Source organism: Delphinus delphis, chromosome 9 (assembly GCF_949987515.2).
Source record: "Delphinus delphis chromosome 9, mDelDel1.2, whole genome shotgun sequence".
NCBI lineage: Eukaryota > Metazoa > Chordata > Mammalia > Artiodactyla > Delphinidae > Delphinus > Delphinus delphis.
In genome coordinates, this window is record NC_082691.1 from 35,147,608 (window position 1) to 35,166,168 (window position 18,561).

General features: G+C 35.6%; 1 protein-coding gene across 1 annotated transcript; it reads left to right on the forward strand.

Moving 5' to 3' along the window:
• Window positions 1-214: 214 nt before the first annotated feature.
• On the forward strand, window positions 215-18,360 carry MACC1 (MET transcriptional regulator MACC1). Its single transcript, XM_060019870.1, is given in 4 exon segments — window positions 215-1,291; window positions 1,437-2,370; window positions 5,058-5,246; window positions 18,148-18,360. Coding segments are annotated over 4 exon segments (2,208 nt in total). The 5' UTR covers window positions 215-419.
• The last annotated feature ends 201 nt before the right edge of the window (window positions 18,361-18,561 follow it).

The window sequence follows — 18,561 nt, forward strand, 5'->3', positions numbered from 1 at the left end:
AATATCTCTTTCCTCACAACATGAAAATTTGACCAAATTTAACATTAATTTTGTAGTATTCATTAGACTGGAGATCAAAAAGCAAATAAAAACTCTTCAATTTTTTAGCTATAATAAAAATTAATCTAGGTTATATCTCAGAATGCCACTTCATCTTTGTTTTTCTTTGTTTTTGTTTAAATAACAACCAGACCTAGGTTTGCCTCTCAATTGGCCCGATGATTTCACACTTCATGGCAATAGTGCTTCCAGTGCTATGAATCCATTCTGGAATGAACTGTCTGCATCTAACCCATTTTTGGATGACATAATTTAGCTAAGAAATAACCAGCAGAGAGATAATATTTCCAACTTGAAGGAAGATCCTTTTCTTTTTTTTAGAGAAGTAGAAACTGGAAATTCTTTTGGTTCTTCTGGTGATGAACTTGACGTGCATCAGTTGCTTAGGCAGTCTTCCTCAAGGAAATCTGAAAGATCTAATTGTTTCAGAACTTTTGGACATTTTAGATGACACAGCACTTGCCCATCAGAATATACATAACTCTGACCAGATCTTAGAACAAGACTTAGAATGGCTTCAAAATGATAAAATGGCTTGGTTAAGTCAACATCACCTGGCCTGCTCCTGCCTAGATTTGAATACAATTAATCAGAGTCCTGGATGGGCCCAAACACAAGTTGCAGAGACCACAGTAGTTTGCAAATTAAACTACCAGGGAGGGTCAGTACAATTACCTGAATCACATATCACTGTTCATGTGCCCCAAGGCCATGTAGCTGTGGGAGAATACCAACAGGTATCTTGAAGGGCTTTTCTAGATCCTCCACAGATGCTAAACCATGATCTTTCATGCACTGTAAGCCCACTGTTGGAAATCATGTTAGGTAACCTTAACACAATGGAAGCCATTTTGCTAGAGATGAAAATTGGAGCTGAAGTGAAAGAGGATCCTTTCAGCCAAGTCATGACAGAAGTGGTGTGTTTTCACAGCCTGGGTAAAGAAGGCCCTTTTAAAGTATTAAACAATTGCTACATTTATAAAGACACCATCCAAGTCAAGCTAGTAGACTTGAGTCAGGCAATGTATCTAGTGGTTGCTGCACAAACTAAAGGTACTCAGTCACCAGCTGCCACCATTTGGGATTATATCCACAAAACCATCTCAGTTGGAACTTATGGGCATAAATATATCCATCCCAGTTTCACTGCTATTTTCACGGTTTGTGGACATAGTTATATGCCAGGAAGGCTTACAATCTCTGATATTAAGAAGGGTGAGGTGCTTCCCTGGTGGCGCAGTGGTTGAGAGTCCGCCTGCCGATACAGGGGACACGGGTTTGTGCCCTGGTCCGGGAAGATCCCACATGCTGCGGAGCGGCTGGGTCCGTAAGCCATGGCCGCTGAGCCGCAAAAAAAAAAAAAAAAAAAAAAGAAGGGTGGGAAACAGCACATCTCCAGTTGTGTTTCAGCTCTGGAAGCATTCCTTCTTACTTGAAAAGCCACAAGATTTAAGTATTTCTGTCTTTTCATGTGATCCTGATTTTGAAGTAAAGGTAGAAGGAAAAGGGAAAGAAATTAAACAAAAGCAGTTGCAATCAGGTCAAGTAGTTCATCAACAATTTTTATTCTCCTTAGTTGACTCCAGAGAAATGCACTTGTTTGTTTTCCGTGTTCAAGTGGAGCCTCCCAATGGTAGGCCAGTTACACAGTTCTTTATTACTGCACCTGATCCAGCCCCAAACCTAAAAAGCCTCTCAAATCTGCCAGGTGATTTGCAGAAGGAGAAGGAAATCAAGTCTGCTCCTTTATTACCAACAGTGCGTGTTAAATATCCTACATTTCAAAACAAAAATTTGAACTTTGCCAACTATGGGGTAACCCTGAAGACAGTGCTAAGACAAAGCAAGATTGACTACTTACTTGAATATTTCAAAGGGGACACAGTAGCTCTTCTTGGAAAAGGTAAAGTAAAAGCCATTGGATGGTCCAAAGTGAAAGAATGGTAAGTGGGAGTCCTGAGAGGTAGGATTGGACTTTTACATTGCAAAAATGTCAAGGTGATTGCAAAGGAACAAGTAATGTCTATGTCAGATAATGTCTTCAAAACCAGGAATCTTCTTGAACAAATTACCCTGCCTCTTAAAAAACTGACTTACATCTACTCAGTTGTATTGACCTTGGTTTCAGAAAAAGTTTATGAGTGGAAAGTTTTAGCTGATGTCCTAGGTTACTCACATCTGGCACTGGAAGATTTTGATCAAATACAAGCAGACAAAGAATCAGAAAAAGTTTCTTATGTTGTAAAGAAGTTAAAGGAAGATTTTCATGCAGATAGAAATACCAGGAAGTTTCTTTATGAACTTACTGTGGTGAGTATTGCTTGATCACAGTGATTTATTTACCATAGAGAACTTTATTGGCAATATTTATAAGTAAACATATGAGAGTAGTTAAAAAATTCTCAGCAGTCTCAAGTAAATTGAAGTCACTTTACAGCAAATATAGAGCTTTGCCTACAAGATCATATAACTGGTTTCTTAGATTTGACATTCAATTGTGATTTTCCCAGAAACTAGGCCCCCAAGGATCATCCTTTAATGGAAGATTAAAGATTCTGTTTGTGCTAGAGCATAACAGTTAAGAGATCCCTTCTTTTCCTTTTTCAAATATTTAGATAGCTCTTAAAATATCAGAGAAGCTCCAATTACATGAAAGTAAATAAGAACAAACTGAAACAAAGCTAGTTAACTTGGCCATTGGTATAGGTTCACTTTTTAGTGTTTTTTAGACATATCACCAATGTCTTTAACTTTAGCAATTTAATATTCATCCTTTGTATGCAATGCATCACAATCCAAAAATGATATTGCTAATTCCCTTCTTAATCTTCATGTTTTAATAGGACTGTTAGGATTCTTTTTTTTTTTAACATAGCATTCACCCTAGTGTAAGGCTCAGCAGAGATCTATAAAAAAGATGAAGAACTATTTTGCCTTAAATGTAGAAATTCAGTATTTTATAAAAGTAAAAAAAAAAAAAAATCAAGAGCATTATTTCTAAAAATGGCTAAAGTGTGACTGTATAAATAATAATAATGATATATACCACTTCTCTAGGGTTCTCTATGTGTTTGGCACTGTTCCCAACATTCTATACATGCTCTCTCATTTAGTCATTTTAACCACTCTACAGGGTAAGTCTAGTTAGTATCTTCATCTTCAAATAGAGGAAACTGAGTCTTGGGCGGTTGGGCAACTTGCCCAAGTTCTGACAGTTGGTTAGTATCAGAGATGGGATTTGAAATCTTTTTGGTTCCAAAGCCACACATAAAACCACTATGTCTTCCTGAAACAAAGGTATTAACAATGCATGCGTGTGTGTAAAAATATTTGTTTGAGTACGTATGTTGGTGTGTAGTAAATATCACTATAACTGTGCAAAGCTTGTGCTGTGTAAGAGATGTAGATCTTCACATAGATGAGGCAGGTTCATGTAGAGGAGCAAAGTTTTAACCAAAGTGCAAAAGGAGGAGAGAAATTTTTGGAGAGAAATTTATTCTGTGATGTTAACAATAATTTATATAATAAAGAACTATATATATAAAACAATCCCTCTCCTTCTGTTATTTTTATGTTTCTACAGTGATACTGTGAGGGGTGAATTTTTAAAGTCCAATATCTGATTGTTAAATAGGTGGTTTTATGATGGTGTGCTGCATTCTCACTTAACCCAGGCCATTTACAGTCATTGGCTGATCTACCTGGTTGAAGCTGCACATGCATTTTACAATAGCTCATTACCTCTCATAGCTCATGTTCAGCATGGAGCCATGAAAGTCTGAATTGAAAATTGCTTTCTTGTTTCTCTTAGTGGCAAAAAAGGTTATAGTGGCCAAATGATCTGAAAGTTTAAGCCTGGTTACACCTGCTCTGTGTTGGTGTGTGATAACTGAGTAGCTTTGGTGACTAACTAGACAGTGCTGGAGAGCTCATTCAAGGGAGTAGTTCCTAAAATTTTATATTTTGCCTCAGTGGAGGCTTCAGAATTTCTGAATGGAAAGAGCTAAGGCCTGGCTATCTGACCAGAAGACAATGAAGCATATTGTATAGAGGCTACCCCTTGAAACTTCATTTGCATAGTAAGTGTACTTACTTGGTAATTCATTTTTACTTATTGTTTCATAATGATAAAGCTTTTAAGTGCCATTAAATGATGAAGGGCTACCAAACATCTTTATCTGAACAGAAAAGAGATAAATAAATCTAATCTCGTATTTTAAAAATATATTCAAGGCAAAAGAGAAAGTCATAGACTTGTTTTAAAACATGCATGGTGACTGACAAATCTCAGATGCTTAATTAAGGAAGAAAGAGTCTGAAGGTTTTCCAGTATGCATTGTTGAAACCTCAGTGTTTTATATTTGATACCTTGAGATTTAAATTTAGCAAAACTACACTGGTGGTGAATGGAGAGAGTAAATTTTTTTTAAGTCATAAATATCAATAGCTTTGTTCAAGGTTGTCGGAGTGTTTCATTTTTTATTCAATACACATGACTCTGGGAAGTTTTAAATCATATTTTGATTAAAAAAATAGAATAATGTACCAGCAACTGTGTGCTCCCTCTATAGAAATCCTGTAGCCAGTCCTCTGGTAAGGAAAGTAATTACTGTTCATATAGTAAATAATCATCCCTGGGTTGATAAATTATTGACTGCTAGAACCTCAGGGTATCTTTGGAAGTGGCTAATTCAACTTCTTCCTTTTGTAATTAAGGATATTAAGAAATATATTAGTTCAGTGGTTTACACAAGCCCCTATAATTAGTTAATGAGTTAGTCCTAAATCTCCCCTAATTCTGGTCTAGTTGTGGTCTCTGTACTTTGCTTGTTGGATTTGCTTAAAAAGTAAATCAGCTCTTTGAATTTTAGAAAATTCAAATATATGTGTGGTGAGAAAAAGGATGCCAGTTTCCAGAATATGTAATGACAAATTTAATTTATAGAAAAAAGCTCAAATTAGTTGCTTTTAATTATGACATGCAATTGTTGCTGCAGGCTCTGCTGAAGACTGATTGCCAGGGGTTAGTAGCACATCTCGTCCAAGAGGCTGCTAGTCTGACTTCAGCTGTCAAGCTTGGAAAAGGCTGGAGGAAACTAGCTGAAAAATTAGTATGACTCACAAAGCGACAAATGGAGGCATATGAAATTCCTCACCAAGGAAAAGCTGGAGATGTTGCTGTAGAGGTAAGATTTCTATTTGTCTAAATAGTGAAAAACTGCAGACCAGGTAAATCAAATGCAATCAAGAGTGCCCTGCATACGTGGATTGATTGAGTGTTCTGGAGGATCCACTAACTGAAGTCACTGCCCCTATAACCACTGATATTATCTGAAATATACACACATCACTCTTTAAAGGTATTAAGAACCTTTAAAATATACTGATGTTTCTCCTATTGGATTGCATATCTCCATGGCCTTTTATCAAATAAATTGACCAAATTAAATAGGCAGTTAGTATGTAGGGCTATAATAACTTGAGGCAGAGAACAGATAAACTTTGAAGGGAAGAGTTGGGACCCAGTCATGACAAGGAAAAAGGACATAGTAATTAATATTTATCAGCCTCAGGCACAGACTTAGTCATTGGTGGTAAATAATGTTTGGTGACAAAAAGCATTAAGAGAGTAGATGGTGTGGGGTTCATTGGTAATGATAGCTAGAGATATCTACGAGCATTATCTCCTTTACAGTTTTGCATACAATAACTATAGACATCAAATACAGAATGACAGCATGTAGAACTAAGTAAATATTTAAAATGCAAATTTTTATTAATATTAAAACAAAGGTATACTATTAGGTGTAAGTTAGATAAATATTTTCTCTATTTAATACCATAAAGAAATGTGAATCAGTGTTTATTGACTTAAATAAAAATATTCCAGTGATGAGCACATATAAAATTTTCTGTATCTTTCTCTTACATGAGTGTAAACATTTTCAAGATATTTCAGTTAAGGAAAGATTATCTCTCTAGTTAGATGATGACTTGACAGGAGGCAAAAGCTGTATTCGCTACTTCCTTTATGAGCATAGAACTGGGTATTAATTTCTTGAGAAAATTTTCTTACTTTGAAGTAACTATGTCAGCTGGGTGTGCAGGACAAGACAAGCTTTTCCTTGAAGGGTCAAGAGTCAAATCAAGTTAGTTGAATTCTAGCAGCTACAGTGGATGTCTCAGCAGTCTGGCTTCTGGTTTCCTGAAACCTGACTCTCTAAACAAGATTCTTTAGCCACGACTAGCCAAAGGCTGAAGCCATATTTCCTTTGCATAGGTTACATTTATCTCTATATACTAAGAAGGGCATTACAACCTACAGATCAGTTTTTACTGAATGAGCCAAAAATGAGAAATCTTTAGGAAATAAAAAAGCAACAGTACTGTACGTGATATGCTACTCTGATATTTTAGTTAACTGACTAAAAAATTGTGTAATTGAGATACCACTACATACCTATTAGAGTGGCCAAAATTCAGAACACTGACCACACCAAATACTGTTGAGGATATGGAGTAGCAGGAACCCTCACTCATTGCTGGCGGGAATATACAATCACTTTGGAGCACCTTGGCTGTTTCTGGCAAATGAAACATACTCTTGGTATGTGATCCATCAGTCATGCTCCTTAGTATTTATCCAAAGGAATTAAAAACTTTTGTCCACACAAAAACCTGCACATGAATGTTTATAGCAACTTCATTCGTAATTACTAAACGTGGAAGAAACCAAGAGGTCCTTCAGTAGGTGAATGGATAAATAAACTGTGGTACAATGGAATATTGTGTGATAATGGAATATTATTCAACACTAAAAAGAAATGAGCTATGAAGCCATGAAAAGACATGGAGGAACCTTAAGAGCACATTACTAAGCAAAAGAACCCAATCTGAAAAGGCTATATACTGTACGAGTCCAAATATATGACATTCTGGAAAAGTCAAAACTATGGAGACAGTGAAAAGATCAGCGGTTGTCAGGGGTTGAGAGGGAAGGATAAATAAGCAGAGCACAGAGGATTTTTAGGGCAGTGAAAGTACTCAGTATGATACCATAATGATGGATACATAACATTTTATATTTGTTCAAACCCATAGAATGTACAACACTGGGAGTCAACCCTACAGTAAACTATGGACTTTGAGTGATTATGATATATTAATGTAGATTCATCAGTTGTACCAAATATACCACTATGGTGAAGGATGTTGATAATGGGGAGGCTGTGCATGTGGGGGGGGGGGCAGGGCATAAACAGGAAATCTCTATACCTTCCTCTCAATTTTGCTGTGAACCTAAAATGGCTCTAAAAAAAAAATCTTTTAAAAAACGTTGTCTCATTGAAATCAGGACTTATTTTTTTCTTAATAAGCTCTGTTTTTAAAAAGGTTTTATTTAGAGTTGTTTATCAGAGTGCTATTTATCAAAGAGTTTTTTGTTAAGTATCCAACTTCTCTCTGATTGTGGTTGTTTACAGTTTGTCCTCCCCAGAATCTTCATGGAGGCCAACAAACAGGCTACTTTTCCTTTATTTACTTTTGCACAGCCCAAATCACAAATGACTAAGTCTACGCCTGAGGCTGATAAACACTCAGAAGCAGAAAGGAAAGCCCCTATGTGTCTTTCTAGGGGCTATTGTTCAATCTATTGGGATTAACACTAACAATCATCACTTTGATGCATATTGTTAAATGTTTAGAAAATAATTCACGGCATATTGGCCTGAAGCTATTCCAAATAATCTATGAGAATCTTTACCTTTTAGGCCATGTAAAGTAAGGGTAAATATATGCTGATTTCCATCTCTCTGAAAAAAATATAGTTGTACAATATTTTTCTCCTAGGAAGGAGATGATTCTTAAATATGATCAATTTACAAGTTAAGCAGTTGATTTCAAAACATACTTATATTAGTTCTGGGTAGGGTGTACAGAGGGAGGGAATTGAAATTGGGGCAGGGAGATAACAAGTTCTTGTGGTTCCCATGCTGCTTTTATTTCCTTTATCTCACTTCCTCAGTGGGCACAAATTTAGAGAATTTCCTCCTATGTGTGCCAATGTCTACAATCATGTTCTTTTCACTCACTTTCCTTGCTTTTCAACTTCTCCCTTTTTCCTTTGTTCTATTTTTATTTTATCTAATAGTTATGTGGCACTTACTCTGTGCCAGCCACTATTCCAGTAACATTTCAAAAATTAACTTATTTAATTCTTTCAACAAAAACTTGTGGGGCAGATACTAATGTTATCTAAGCTGTAGGGAGGCTAAGTAACTTGCTCAAACATGCATAGCTAGGAAGTCATGGAACGAGTTTTGGAGCACAAACCTTGACTTTGGGGTCCTTGCACTTTAACCATTACACTCTGACCATCCAGTCCAAATCCAATATAGTGGCTGAGTGGCAGAGCTGGGAGTTACGGTTAGGATGGAGAGTTTAAGCAACTAATTCCACTTTTTCTTTTTTCAAGCTATGATAGGATACTATCAAAATTTGCCTCAACATCTTCATCAAGCCTCAGCCAATTAAAGAATGGATTATTAATAGTGTGTCAGATTTTTCTTCAGTACTTCTGACCACTTCTTATTCTTTTCTTTTTTTTAATTTTTTAATTTAATTTAATTTAATTTTTTATACAGCAGGTCCTTATTAGTCATCAATTTTAATACACATCAGTGTATACATGTCAATCCCAATCGCCCAATTCATCACACCACCACCCCCCACGCCCCACCACCCCCCACGCCGCTTTCCCTTATTCTTTTCTAAGATGAAAAAAGTCTCTCTCTGGAGACTTCTGAGAACAACACTTTTAAATTAACCGTCTCCCTAAGTAAAATTTTAAGAAAATTTTAAGAAATTTTCTAATGACATTGTAATTCCTACGTGAAAGCAAAATTATAAAACTTGGAATATGATTATAAACAAAACATGTTTTTCAGAGTATTTCTTTTGGGAAAAAAACCTATTTATACTTATACGAAGACGTTTAACTCTTGCCAAGGTTTTCCTGTGAAAGTTAGTAAAAATGCATTGGAATTTTTCTGAGCTTTAATTTAAAAAAATAGATATCAATAAAATGCTAGAAAAATAGCGCATTTTAAAAACAGTTGTATTTTACAAGTGGAAATGCTGGGGATTTCAGGACCAAGATATTCACAGGTCTAAATTAGGTACTCTTTATTTAACCTTCTGGAGATTATTACCATATATGATAATAACTTCCCTAGCAACTCTCTCACCTTGGTTCCCTGCCTAACAATAAAGGTTATGCTCTTTCCCTCTTATTCAATATGGACATTTATTCACTAAGGACACTAAGGGTTCGCTTCCCCTTTTAAATTACCTACTACCAGTGCCCACTGGGCTCCAATAAACCTGTTGAGGCTGATTTCTTATTTGACTTATCAGAATGGGCCATCCTCCCTATGAAAGCCCAATGAAGTGAACATTCCTAATTGTAATGTTTTCATCTCAGAAACCACTCACCTATAGACAGCTGTAACCAGCAAGATATATTTATGTCTTCTTGCCATCTGTACTTAATCAGTGAGGATCTAATTCTCTGTTCTATCTTCTAGCTACAATCTTTTCCCTCCTCATTCTCTGACAGCTGTAGTGTTTAGAGCACTTTATTCTAAGTCTAGATTAAAAATGGGAAAGTAGGTAATCCTCAAACAGCTAATTTTATTAGTACTTTTATAGGTGAATAAAAATTCTATATGGAGTTCTTCCTACTTTTTTAGAATCTTGCCTCTGTATCCTTGCTTTCAGTATTAAATTAATCCGTACAATTAATATGTTTTCTGGGATTATCAGTTCTCTGCATTATCAGTTCTCAGCATCCCTGGGAGCTACAACAAACACAAACAGAATGAAAAATATGAATTTTTTTCTCTAAAGCCAAGTTTCATTTGGCATGGGAATTGGGATAAGCTGTTAATATTTGAATTTTTATATTTTAAACAAGTATATGATTAGATGCTGAAATAAGTAAATGTAACTAATAATGAGAATGATAATAGTTGTTGCAATTTATTGCATATTTACTGTGTGTCATCTAATCATTATGATCATTTTCTTTGTAATATCTCATGTACTTTAACAGAGTTTGTAAGGAAGACATTAGAACCATCCTCTTTTTACAGATATGCAAACTGAGAGTGAATGCATTTGTGTAAGCTATCCAGAATTACATGGCTGTTAAGTGACAGAACTAGGATTTAAATCCAGGTTTGTTTTACACACAGTTATTCTCTTGCTCTGCTGATGATAAATTCTTTCAGAGTTAACTAAATGAAAGAAGATCAAAGAGGCAGGAGCTGTCAGAGGGCACATCCTAGTCCTGAAGGATGGGTAACATTTGAATAATTGGAGAGGACTAGAAGGGGAGTTCAGTGCTTCTGGATACAATGACTTCTAGAGACCACTGAGGAGAATATGTGTGCTTGAGGAGAGAGTGCATCTTATTAATTATGGGGAGACATGGTTAGATATATATATTTTGGAGAGTCTTGAATGACTGCCAGAGCAGAGGTTAAGATTCCTTGTCTGGATTTCTGTTTCAGCTCTACCATCTATTAGCCCTAAGACCTTGGACAAGTCATTTGACTTTTTTAGGAATCTTTTTTTTTTCTGTAAAAAAATCATTTTTTTTGTAAAATCATTTTTTGTAAAATGATAGTAATAATACTGTCGTATTCATCAGATGTTTGGAGGATTAAGTGAGATAATATATGTGAAATATTTGGGAAAATGCTTTGCACATTGTAATAGCTAAATATTATTATTATTTATTTTGTCTAAGAGGAAGAGGTAAATTTGACAACTGTGTGACACTGAGTGATTTTGGAAAAGGGAATAAAGTATACTAATTTTTTAGTAATATGGTGGAGAGTAACAATAGAAAGAATGTAGGTAAGGGGAAAGTCAGCAGTGATTTTGAGCCCTCTCTTCTGAGAAACTGGCAGAATAGTAATGCATGGAAAAAATGAGAAAAAAAAATCCTGGCTGACCAGCTTTTTCTTACTGGCTTAACAACATTTAATTTTCCTTGGAAAATATCTCTTGCAAAAGGTAAAAGGAATGTCCTTCAAGTCTTATGGTTTTCTGATTTTCCGACTCACACTGCAATGCCTGGATTCTGCTTACAGGGATGTGGCATTGTCTGGTTCTGTATCTGGGCCTGGCTCAGTTCTAGCCTTAGTACTTAAATTTATGATTTGCTGTTCTTTTACAGTAAGAAGTATATTTATAATTTCTTTAAAAAGGGGAGAGTATTATATGGAAATTCATCTACCATTGGTAAAATGTATAGAATAATTTCTCAAATCTTCATTGTTTGTATTAGAGATTTGGCACAGTGACATAATATTTAGATTATCATTGTTTATTTTGTACAGTACTATAATGCTTTGTGCTATAATCTTTAATTCCGAAAACATACTCCATTTTTTGAGACGATGGAATAAAGAAAAAAGGATATCACAGTGTAATACATTGGGGTAACACATTGTATTCCTATGATCTTTGGTTTAATTCTGCATTATATATCTGATTACCACACTGAAAATCAAATAGAAGTAATAATCATATTAGGTTAAATATTACAAAGGTATTTAAAAATGTATTTAGAGACACTAATATTTGAATTCGATTTTAGATTTTTCTTTATTAAGATTTATTGTTAGGGATCACAAACAATAGGAAATTTCAGAAAACCAAAGCCCAGCTAATTATAAGACTTAAATTAGCTTTTATTAAAACTGTTTACTACTGAAATAAATTTGTTGCAATACAATAGTGAGATGGCCTCGGATTTATAACCAGGTGACCTGTAGTCTCTTCCTAATTAAGAATTGGTTGGAATAGCTTAGCCAGCAGGTTCTCCTAAGATGTTAGACTATTTTGATGCAGTAGTAAGGAATATGTCCTCTGTCTTCCTGTGGCTCATGCTTAACCCCTGAAATTTCAAGTGGTTATTTCTAGAGCAAACACAGCTGGCTGTGCCCAAAGAGACTTTTCCAAGAAAATCTTAGGTCAAGTTTTAACCAAGTCCAGTACCGTCTCCTTTCTAAGGAAATAGGGACCCCAGATATGTTAGTCTCCCTTCTTTTCTAAAGATAACGGCAACCTCATTTCAATAATATTTATGTAGTTACCAATTAAAGGTGATGGAAGGCCCACCTCGATATTGTAAATGATGCACTGAAGATAAAATGCATATAATAATCATTAATGAGACAAATTTCCCTTGATACTTCTTCAGATAATTGTACTTGAAATGTTGCTCCAATCGTTTTATGAGGAAAGTAGGTGGATTATTAATCCTTTAATGTGGCAAAATGTAATTATCCAAAGGTAGTTAAAACCACTTGCATTCTTTATACTACTCATATTTTATGAGCTAAAAAAAGACATAGAGTGCTTTGCTCAAATTTGAATTGCTTTTGTTCATGTTGCATTTCGTTATCTAGTGAGTCTGATTGGCTTTTGGAAACAAGCACTCTAAATTTAGAAAACTTTTTTTTTTTTAATCTCTATTCCATTTCATTTCTTTTGGCATCCCACTTATTACTTTTTCATTGCTCCTTTACCTTCTTATTTGTCTTCTAGTATCTGGAAGATAAACCAAAGACATATTCTTACTATACAAATTCTGGGAGCTTAGAAACTGCTCAGCTTTGGTAGATTAAATGCCTACTGATGCTGCTGCCCTTTATATAAAGAGATCAAAGCACATAGATGAGAAATTAATAACACTCTGCTTTTATTAGCCTCGTGCTTCTTATTCAGAGATGAATCCATAAACACCATGAAGTTAACATCAAAAAGCTAAGAGTAAAGGGGCAAGAATGATGCTTGTGTGTCAGATATTTGTGATAAAGATGAGAAGCCTGATGGAAGTTGTTTTGTGATCAGGAATAATTCAAGAAAAACAAACCCTGAAGAGCATGCTTTCCTTCTGATTAGTCAAAGCATTAGTGCAGCATTTCTGCATATCTTCCATTAAATCATAACACTGAGCAAGAGAGGAAGAACTATTTTTAGACCACTGAATAGGTATAAGATAATGTAAACCTGGAAGAGATCTTGGCAGTCCACAACTCATTTCCAGTTTTAGATGACTTAACTTAGATCATTCCGGAACGAAAATTGTTTATTCTACTCATTTTATTCATTCAAACTTTTCCAGAGAAAATGATTTCATTTTCCGTTTAATTTATTACAAAGTTTAGAATCCTTGTGGCCTTAATGTGTATGTATATTTGGACATAATTTCATAAAGTCTGTAGTTAATTAATGTATGGAAGTTACCTTTTGTGTCTTTGCCTATGATAACATATGTTCACTTGCTGAGTACGAAAATAGAATGATCTTAGAAAATTAAAAAATGCTGAAGAAAAATGTAAGTATTTAAGAACTTGAGTCCAAATGTCATATATCTATACCGCAAAGGATGACAAACAACTGATTAGACTTTTGCATTGATGAAAGCTGGACTTCTATCAGGCTTTGTTAAGGCAATCTCAGTATAGAAAAAGTTGTATTTACTCTGCCTGGCAGAGACTTTCTTGTTGAGGGAAAACGTAGTTCTTAATATTTTTCATCAGTGTATCAAGTACATAACTACAACATATGCTTTTGAACCCATTCCTTCTCTATTTTTCTTGATACTTGCCCCCTTAGTTACATGCCCCAACTCCATAATTTTTTTTTTTTTTTTTTTTTTTGCGGTACGCGGGCCTCTCACTGCTGTGGCCTCTCCCGTTGCGGAGCACAGACTCCGGACGCGCAGGCCCAGCGGCCATGGCTCACGGGCCCAGCCGCTCCGCGGCATGTGGGATCTTCCCGGACCGGGGCACGAACCCATGTCCCCTGCATCGGCAGGCAGACTCTCAACCACTGCACCACCAGGGAAGCCCCATAATTATTTTAATGTTTGTCTGTGTTTATGTCTTTTCTGTCTAAAGAAAGTTAACTTTTCTCCTTGAGTATGTTGCGTTTGCTACCTCTCTAGTCCTCAACAACCCTAAATTCTCCATCTGGCTAAGTTAGGATTCAAACCAAACGCTCCTTTCAATTAATATTACTTTATACAGACCTTTTTCCTTTTAAACATACTTTTCATTCTCCACTGCTTCTACTTCTAGCTTTGTCTCTCTTCCTTTAACTTCCAAATTCCAGACATGACCCATTTGTTCTGTGGCTTCCAGTTCCTTGGCACCTGCTCATACCTGCAGTCTGCCTTCCACCACTCTCTTGAAACTGCCTCCTCCAACGTTACCAAAGTCCTATCAATTGCCAAAATCCTGAATTTTCTCAGTTTTCTTTCATGTTTCCACATCACTTGATGTTCGAGGTAGCAGAAGACGTAACAGAAAAGAGATGTCCTGAGTGAGTGCCATGCTGGTAGATGTTTTACAAGTTCTTCAAGGGAGGAAAAGCCCTAACTTAAAGCTTTTGCCCATTTCCTTGGTGTAAAAACTCCCAACATGGGTGATTTTAATCTTACAATGTGATGTCACTGAACATGGAATTGGGAGACTATATGAACAATACGCTGGTGTGAGCCAGCTCCAGCAAACCACTGAATGTCCTTTGGGGGATACTATCAGCCCTTAACTTTTGCAACATGAAGCAATCTGCTTCATTTTCTATTACTCTGACACTGGCTTCTCTCCATCCTTTTATTGCTTCTCTTTCTTAGTTGTGGTCCCTAACTGTAGACTTAATTAAAGGTTAAATTTTTCATCCCTTTTTTTTCCTCCGTGGCATTTTCCTCTACTCTCATGCTTTTCACCATCAGTTTAGCACAAGTGACGCTAAACTCTTGCCTACTCCCTAGAGATCATCTCTCTATTCCAATTTCTTATTGGAAATAAGAGATAGCCCCTTTTTACTTCAAACTCAGTAAGGCTAAAATCCGACTGCTTATCTTTCCCTCACCCAAAAAGTACCCACTTTCCACCATATCCTACTGAAAAGCATTAAATGCAAACAATATGCCAGACACTTCATGAGGTACTTTGGACACAGACATGGAGATTATTATCCATATTTTATAGATTAAAAAATTCAAAGCTCAGATAAGTTAATAAATTTACTCTAACTGACCCATCCAATACCCAATGGAAATCAGATGTGAACCCAGGATTCTGAAATCAAAACTCATCTTTCTTTCTGTTACACCATAGTGCTTCTCGGTTGATGGAACTATCCTTTTTTTTCTTACACTGAATTAGAATGTGCAAGTAATTTTTGAGTTTTTCTTAATCATCATTTAGTATAAAACCCTGTCTATTCATACATTGGGCCAGTGTTTGTGCAAGTATGTATCTCCCTTCTATGCTTTAAAGCTTCTAAAAACAAGAGCCCTGCTATATATCAACATTTTATTCCTTTTTGTAACAAAATTCCTTATAGCAGTAACTCAGTAACTTTGATTTAATAAGTGAAATAATTAATTAATGAACAACAATGTATTTCAAATATTTTCACTGTATGTGTACTACAGTGGTGTTTCTCTGTCATCTGTATTGAGAGCCACCAATGATGTTATATATAGCAGAACAAATTTTGCACTGAAGGAATATTCAGGCTTAATTTGCTACAAAGAGGAGCAAAAATGGGATGCAAAATGTGCTCGTATTTTAGTACAAATCATGCAGTTTACCATTGCCATAGTATTTTTAGCCCAAAGCCACTGTACCTATTTCTAGGTAGCTTATGGTTTAGACTCCAGGGGATCTCCAATGAGTGTAGAGCAATATGCCTCCTTGTATTTCTGACTAATTCAGAGGACTCCTGGAAAGTCTTTTTACACTTTCAGAGGTCCTAACTAGGGTCCAGGACTCAGCAATCTTTCCACATTTCTCTGAATTGCAAGAGCTGACCATACTGTTCTGCTATCAGTACAAATTGCCAGACTTGAGGAGATTATGTGGCCCTCTGCATAAGTAAGTTGGTAAGTGTATCATTGGACTTCTGCATCTGTAGTTTCTAATTCCCATATCACCTTGGTGTATTTCCTGCTTCTGACAGCAGCAAGGGGCTCCTTCGTCATTGAGTTTGCCTCAGGCCTTTTCTATACATAGCAATGCACTGTGCTGCAGCAAGATATGTGATGCAGAGCTTTTCTACCCAGGAAAGTTAGTGAAAATGTGTACTTTGAATCTGCACTGTAGTGCACAACCTGTAAATTAACCATCTGCAATTCTTAAGAGACATCTGTTTTCAGTGATACTGTACCATTATCTTGGTACTGAAATGCTCTCAGTTGCTGTTTATCATAAAATATCTTCAAATACATCTTTTTATCAGACTCAGTCACTAAGGGGCTTAGAATAAAGTCTTAGAAGCCTTTAGCTATAAACACTATTATTTTAAACAATATATAACAAGTTGAAAAATAATGTAACAGCTAGTTGAGCATCAGGGAATTTTAAATGAATGCAACATAGAATACAGGTCTCAAAGCTTTTACAGTGGGTCACGGGATTATTCCCACTACAGAATAATCTACTCATTTAGTGCTTTTTTGCATCTTAGCAGTGATAGGCAAGATTGAATCTGCCAAAAGGCTCTATTAATATGCCTCACCTCATCTTCCATTGCAGAGTATTCGTGGGACTTACTCTTTGGGAGGTTTGGTTTCAGTGTGAATACTCAGAAAAATAGATGAGAGAACACCTCATTCACAGTTCTTTATAAATCAGCTTAGTGAGGATAAAGCTTATATACAGAAATATGGAATGATTTCTGTTGCTGCATTATGACTACATAGATAGGGTTAAACTTTGATAATTATCTTCCATTCAATACCTTGAAGACTCGAGCTTTGTCTAGAGAGGTGAAAATATGGGTGTTCATGGCTTCCCAGGAATGCTAATTGGATAAATAACATCAAATTATCCTTTGAGCCTGATGCATAGCCTTTCATATAGATTGAATTGAAACATAACAGAACTCCTTATTTAGGTCTTTCATTCTTTTAACTTCAATTGTAGGGTATATGGGGTATCAGTGGAAGGTGAAGGATTATATCCCAAGGCCCTTTATCATGTGATATTACTGTTAATTGAGTCTCTGTTTTAAGAGGGCAACTCTGTATAATATGTAGCTAACAATCTGTGTTCCTGCACTTTGAAAGTGATAAAATCACAAATGAATTAGTTTAGTGAACCCAAATAAGTAGCAAGTAACAAAGTTTATATTCCAAATATTCCAGTTACAAGTGCAGAGATCGTTTTGTTGTTTTCCTAGAGAAAATGTATTTTAACCTGGGTGTGTGTCTGTGTGTGTGTGTTTTCCACAGTTTGTCTTATTTGGTCGGCCTTTGTCTCTATTCTCGCTAAGCCTGGTTGCCTTGGTTACCATTACATACACCCTTGTATGTGAGGTTCCTCTTTGGCGTACATTTATTTCTATGGAAACAATGAGGTCATTGGTATGGGTAGGTGCTTAGGGAAAGCATAATAAGTATTGAATATCTATCTTTCTTTTGGTCATTAAAATGTATCATTAAATTATTTTTTAATTAGAGAATTATATTTTTGCTTTCCTTTTGACTTGATCGTGAAGCTACATTTTTCCTCGTTTATAGACTTTGTCAAATAAAATGACTTAAATCATTAGATATACTGTATACTTCCTTCTTGTTATATGTGGTATGGTAAAGATCTCCACAGACACATAACAATAAAAGAGTTATTATTTCAACCTTAAAAGTCTGTCAGAGAGCAAAAAGTTTATCGCAATAACATCTGTTACAATAAAAAACTTGCACAAGGAATTTTGTATTCCTACGAAGACAATGAACAATGTTTAGATCATGAATCAAGAAAAAAAAAAGCCCTACTTCTGGTCATTATTTTTTAAATCTTGAGGTTTAGAAACAGGAATATAACAGAGGAGTGATAGTTATTAAAACATGTTTTCTGTGACATTAAATAAGTATATATGTAATTGGTATTCCATTTTCTTCTTAAGTTTTAAGAGGCTTTTAAACCTTTTTTTAAAGCATCTATTTTCCTCTCTGATTTATTTCCAAACTACTCCAGTTTAATGTTTTTTTCTTTATAGATGATGTGGAAACCTGCCTGTGATTTTCTCTATACTTGGAGTGCTCACTACGGAAATAGTTACAGAGATGTGTTACAAGACCTTCAATCAGCTTTGGACAGAATGAAAAACCCTGTGACCAAACAAAGGCGAGACTTAACTGGAGCTTTAATACTAGTAAATTCTTTAGAGGTTTTGAGAGCAACTACATTCTCCACTTCTGAGGAAGTATAGAATTGAAGAGTATGTTTTGGAGGAGGGAGTAGGGGGAGAAAGGAAAATAAAGGGGTGTGTATGTGTGGTTGTGTGTGTGTGTGTGTGTGTGTGTGTGTGTGAAAGAGAAAGAAACTCAGAAAAGGATTACTTTTTTTCATGTTTGAAAAAGTATTTTTTCCTGGTGAAAGCACAGCCTAACACAAAATCCAAGGATGTGTT